General features: G+C 43.8%; 1 protein-coding gene across 1 annotated transcript; it reads left to right on the top strand.

Annotated features, from left to right (window-relative positions):
- On the top strand, window positions 1–1279 carry LOC134790314 (uncharacterized). Its single transcript, XM_063761085.1, has 3 exons — window positions 1–310; window positions 574–650; window positions 978–1279. The coding sequence occupies exons 1-3, from the start codon at window positions 229–231 to the stop codon at window positions 1149–1151; spliced, it is 333 nt and encodes a 110-aa protein (XP_063617155.1). The 5' UTR covers window positions 1–228; the 3' UTR covers window positions 1152–1279.
- Window positions 1280–5927: the final 4648 nt, after the last annotated feature.

Genomic DNA, 5927 nt, shown 5'->3' with positions numbered 1-5927 from the left:
ATCTACAGTTATGTTCAGCGATTGGTCACTCTTAATAATTGGTTAATCTTAATTTAATTGTGAATCTTGCTCGTACCTACTTAATTGCGCAGAGTTGAGAGCAGTTATCAAATTCGATTTGATTATAATATCATTAATTTCTTTTATTTGCGAGCCTTGGAACTACGCGCTATATAACGGAGTCGGCGTTGCCAGGGCGCCCTCCCCGCCGCCGCCGCCGCCGCCGCCATGTCGCCGCTCGCCCGCTCGCTGCTCGCGCTCGCCTCGCTGCTCGCCGCCGCCGACGCCGGAAGAGAACAAGTATTGTTTGGTAAGAGAAATCCCAAATTATCTATGGCTGCTCGACGCCAAGCTGGCGCAACTGCGCAGCGACACCATTATCCTTAGAGCTGACTAGACGCTGCCGACGCTCAAAAGATTAGGGTCTCTCTAGTCTCTACATTGTTTAATAATTTGAGGGTTAGAGGTCTACCCGGCAACTTATGAGCAATTTGAGCAAAGAACAAGCAGCCGAAGGTCTTTAGATAAAAAGAGAAAGCGGATTTAATAAATAAACATCATTGTTGATTGCAGGTCTTAATTCACCACATTTCACCAGGCTGAATGAAGTGACGCTGAGCCCACATGGAGGTTTTATAAAACCCCAAAATGTAAGAAAAGCATAATTTTTACTTCAACTGGCGACAACACAACACTACAAGTGGCGACTAAGTAGTACCTATTACAGGTTTTCAAATAAAACTACCGTTAACCGGTGTTCCGGTTATTTCATGCTAAAAGGGGGGTTGCGTCAGGGTGAGGGGATGGGACACTATTGTGCGTAAAGCACCATACCTAAAGGTATCATACTAGATTCATTGAATGCTGGCTATAATTTGTTTGTCTTCCCCATACATTAGAACATGACTTGACCGAATAACGTACATGCATCACTTGCGCTCGCCATAAGCCTTGCTTTCATTTTTTTTTGTTCACAGTACTGTCGTTCCACCGTACCTAAAGGCGCCCAAGTGTCCGCCAGCAACTCCTACTACGACCGCGCGCCCCACATCGCCGGCACGGTGCAGAGCATCAGCGTCACCTGCACCCCTCTAGGTCCTTACACTACGTGCAAGGATAATATTAAAGTCAATATCACTCAGTTTTGTTGATAATAATATATAGTATATTATGTTGTTTAATGCCTAAATATAATCATTTCATTATTAATGTTTTATCTGTGAATTGTAAAATTCTTAATGAGATTAAATGATCTTAATGTCTAAATATGTATTTTTAGTAGACTTTGTTGGCTGTAAATAACGTTTAATTAGCCTACGGTTAAAATCATAATTGAGCAGTACATATATTTTCTAGACAATATACATAATTATAATGTACTGTAAAATTAACATTTGAAAATGTTTAAAGCATGACCTTCTCGGATTAAACTATGACCTGTTTTTGTTTACACTTGAATATAATATCTACTTCCTTCTAAGCCAGTTAGAAAATAATAAAGTGTGGATACAGCTTAGAGATAACCTGAGAATCATTTTAGATCCCTCGTAACATCCATCCTACAAAACTTAAATGGAAAGTAATTTCAGTCATACTTTCCGTCCCGTTCTCGCCTACCTTTTACAGCTAAGGAAGGAAAGGGGCAGAGAGATCTCGTTTTTCAGAGGGTCCTGATTTATAGGTTACCTGCGAAATTTATAACGGCTGATAAATTCCTCCCAAATTGAGCCATAAATAAAATGTATCCCGCTAGGGGAAGCCACACTACCGACATGATTCCAACTTTAAGATACGTCAAAAATTTGCTAAAAATAAGATATTCATTTTTTTTTTAATTATGGCTTCAGTCCAGTGGGACTATTTCGCCAGTAGCAAGGTATTTATTAGGTGCAAGGTAATACGAATAAAATTGTACGGTTAGTACGGTTAATTGTACAGTGTACGGGGATTTTATTAGCTCTTGTAAAGCGACAGCTGGACTTTACAAGTAGCACGTGGACTACCGGTTGTTGACTCCACAATGGTGGTTTAGGTGGTTAAACGCGTTTCAAGATTAATTCTCCATTCACTGCACACTACCACATTAGTTTACTGTATAATAAGCTATCGATATTACACTTTAATTAAGTACTTTAAACAATATTAATGAGCAAAAAACAAAAGAATTAATCACGAGGCGTGACTATCAAGATGGCGCTCGAACCGGAAGATCCAAATGTATGGATATGGTTTGGATTCTTCAAACAAAAATGTCACTTTTGACACTGACATATCCGATCCATATCGTATCTTTAGGAAATTTATGACGTATCTTATACAGTTTGAATCAGGCGGTCTAGCCAAGGTGACGATCGCTTGCGCTACGCCATCGAATCTCTTTGTGTCTCTCTATCACTCTTCCATATTAGTGTGACAGTGCCAGTTCGCTACGTAGCGTTAGCGATTGGCATGTTCTACGGGGCCGTCGTACCTCATGTTTTTGTGACGCGTATCGACGAAAATATTATTATTAGCTTTAATGCCTATTATACTTTGTACCTACGGTCAATGAATTTAAGTTCAGTACCATTTCGCACCTTGTCACAATGACAATAATAGTATGAGGTCCCTAGTGACTTTCACATTGATTTTAACTGTGACATGGTACGAAAAGGTACTGATAATTAAATTCTTTCACTGTCTGTACCTATATTACTCTTCTTCAACCTAGCGTTTTCCCGGTCTAGCGCCAGGGTCCGCTTTCCTGTTCAATCTTCTCCACTTTGCCAAGTCTTCGGCATCCTCTATACCTATAATACAGTAAAATTATACATTTAGCGTTTGCGTCAAATCCGGTAGTTCTGATTTTTTGCAGACTTATTTATGATGTTGGTCCAATGAATAATCCAAGTTGGTGACCTCGAGCGCCGAACGCAACTTTGTCAAAAATCGGAAAACCTGCGAAAATTTCGGTTATTGTTTAATTTTGGGCGATTCTAACCCTAAAGGACAAGTTTTTGATAGTACCTTCCTTAGACGTTTTTAAAGAAGACTAAATTTGCTACAATACCATTTTAAAACTGTCTCTGTAGATTGAATAGTTTCCGAGATAAAGGCTTTCAAAATTTAGATTTTTTTGAAATTGAGCTCGTAAGCTAAGTGAGTGCAGTGAGTATGCACTTTTGACTCAGGCGATGCCGCTTGGCACGATTGTTCCTAAGGTCAAACAAAGCTGATTTGGCGCGGTAGACACGATTTTTGACAAAGTTGCGTTTGGCGCTCAAGGGCACAAACTTGGATTATTAATTGGGCCAACATCATAAATAAGTCTGCAAAAAATCAGAACTACCGGATTTGACGCAGAAGAGCCACGTTACAAAATTCTACAATTTCACTGGATTACTATACTAATCTTTATATTCTATTTATTTATTTTTCGTCTTAAGTGTATTTTATTGAAGAGTTCTAACGTGTATAATACAGTATAATGAGTAACATAAAAAGATTAAAAACAAAATTTAAAAACTAAAAAGTTAGGTTTGTTATAATATGAATATAAAAGTAAAATATAAAAACACTTACAAAACAATAAAAAATACATATAAACACATTATAAAAAACCTAACCTAGGGTGCCGCCGGCAGCGGGGCTTGGCCCAAGCTGCCGGTGGTCAGGGCCGCAGAGTGAGGAACCGACGTACTATACGCGCCGTGTCCAATATTACCGCCTTCTGCATCTGACCCTTGATCCAACCACCCAGCGAGAGTCTCTCTAGGTGTTGGTCGAGACTCTTCGCTATGAGACCGTTCGCTGACACAACTATCGGAACAATGATCGTCGAGTCAACATCCCACATGGCGGTAATCTCGTGAGCTAAGTCTAGGTACTTGCTGGACTTGTCCTTCTCGGCCTTCACGAGATTCTCATCATGGGGGATCGTGACGTCGGCGAGCACGGCCCGGCGCTGCGATCGGTCTATCAGCACGATGTCAGGCTTATTGGCGACAATAGTCCTGTCAGTGATGATAGATCGATCCCAATAGAGCGTGGCACGACCATTCTCGAGAACAGGCGCAGGTAAGTACTTGTAGTACGGTACTTCGCAGTCCACAAGGCCGTATAGAAGAGCAAGTTGCTGGTGAATAATCCTGGCTACGAGATTATGTCTGTGCAAGTACTCACCGTTAGCAAGATGAGAACAACCGGAAATGATATGCCTGAGTGACTCTCCGGGACGGCGGCATGCCCGACAAATGTCGACCGTACCGTCCTTCAGGATATATTTCCGATAGTTGTTCGTCATCATCACTTCGTCCGCAATTGCACAGGCAAAACCCTCGGTTTCTCCGAAGAGGTCCCCGAATCGTAACCAGTTCACCGACGCGAGCAGGTCCACATCGGGTCCCGTGAGGGCCTTGTAGAACCGCCCGTGTAGCGCCTTGCTCTCCCATGCCGCCTTGCGATCCGCAGTACTTAGTACCACAGGTTTGCGCCAGTTCTCGTTTGCCAAGGAGAGCGGCGTGAGGTTCCTGTCTACTGCCACCACATCACGATGCATCCCACACTCGTTGTTAAGGAAATAATTCCTGAGATTGTACACCTCGCGGTTGTGGAGATCCTTGGCGTTTAGGAAGCCTCGGCCTCCACACTTCCGTGGGATGTACAATCTCATAACTGACGAGCGTGGGTGTAGCATGCGATGTGTGGTGAGCAGTGACCGGACCCTCCGATCCAGGGCGTCCAGCTCGGTCTGAGTCCACCTTAGTATGCCAAAGGAGTATGTGAGAAGAGGCATTACCCAGGCGTTGAAGGCGCGCACTTTGTTGCCTCCTGACAAAAGACTGTTAAGGACTTTTGTGAGCCGACTGAAAAAGCGCTCCTTCACCGACCGTCTAATACCCTCGTCCTCAATACCCAACGACTGTGACATACCAAGGTATTTATAGGTCTCTGATTCAGAGATAGACCTGAAAGACATTGTCTCAGAAAGTTGTAAATTTGTTGAATTTACAACCTTCCCCCGCTGTACATGCATAACCGCACATTTATCGACACCAAAATCCATGTTGATGGCACTACTGAAGACTTCGGTGGTTTTCAGTAGCTCCAACAAGCCTTGGGTATTTGGTGCAAATAATTTGAGGTCATCCATGTACAGAAGGTGAGAAATAACTTCACCCTCTCTCCGAAGCCGGCAACCTAGTCCCAAATCCTTCAGCAAGGTGCTGAGGGGATTCAGAGCTAGGCAGAACCATAGCGGACTCAGACTGTCGCCCTGAAATATTCCTCGCTCAATCCTTATAAAATCCTGTGGGCCAGGTCGGTCATCCCCGCCTCCTGGTTGACGAAGGACTGTGGTCCACTGCCCCATACACGCGCTTAGGAAGGCTCTCAAAGCTGCATCAACTTTGTACAGCTCTAAGACCCTCCCCAGCCATGAATGAGGCACCGAATCATAGGCCTTCTTGTAGTCAATCCAAGCGGCTGAGAGGGCCCCCTTGGTCCGCCGGATTTGTTGGCAGATGGTCATGTCTATGAGGAGGAGCTCTTTAGTACCACGGGACCCAACCCTACATCCATTTTGAGCAGAGGCCAAAATATTGTTTGCGACAATGTGCGCGTTGATTTTTGCTCTCAAAATGGATGTAAGGAGCTTGTAGAGTGTAGGCAAGCATGTGATGGGTCTGTAGTTCTTCGCTTCCGTGGTACTACCGGACTTATAGAGCAGGAAGGTGACACCAGTTGTTAAGGAAGGTGGGAGAGAACCAAGTTCGAGGGCTTGTTGAAATTGTGCTGCTAAGTAGGAGTGCGAGCATCGGAACCATTTTAGCCAGAAGTTGTGCAATCCATCCGGCCCAGGACTTTTCCAGTTCTGGGCCGTGCGGATGGCACAACTTACGTCATCGGGGCTGATGGTGACTGCCCCCATAGGTTCAATGGAGTCGCAC

This window comes from Cydia splendana, chromosome 5 (assembly GCF_910591565.1).
Source record: "Cydia splendana chromosome 5, ilCydSple1.2, whole genome shotgun sequence".
Lineage (NCBI taxonomy): Eukaryota > Metazoa > Arthropoda > Insecta > Lepidoptera > Tortricidae > Cydia > Cydia splendana.
The sequence above is the reverse complement of the archived record's forward strand: the minus strand, read 5'-3'. Positions and strand labels throughout refer to the sequence as shown.

Excerpts from the sequence above, each read along its gene's own strand:
- LOC134790314 (XM_063761085.1), top strand. The coding sequence starts at position 229 with ATGTCGCCGCTCGCCCGCTCGCTGCTCGCGCTCGCCTCGCTGCTCGCC. Across the intron at positions 311-573 it reads AAGAGAACAAGTATTGTTTG|GTCTTAATTCACCACATTTC; the intron begins GTAAGAGAAATC and ends TGTTGATTGCAG. Across the intron at positions 651-977 it reads GTTTTATAAAACCCCAAAAT|TACTGTCGTTCCACCGTACC; the intron begins GTAAGAAAAGCA and ends TTTTGTTCACAG.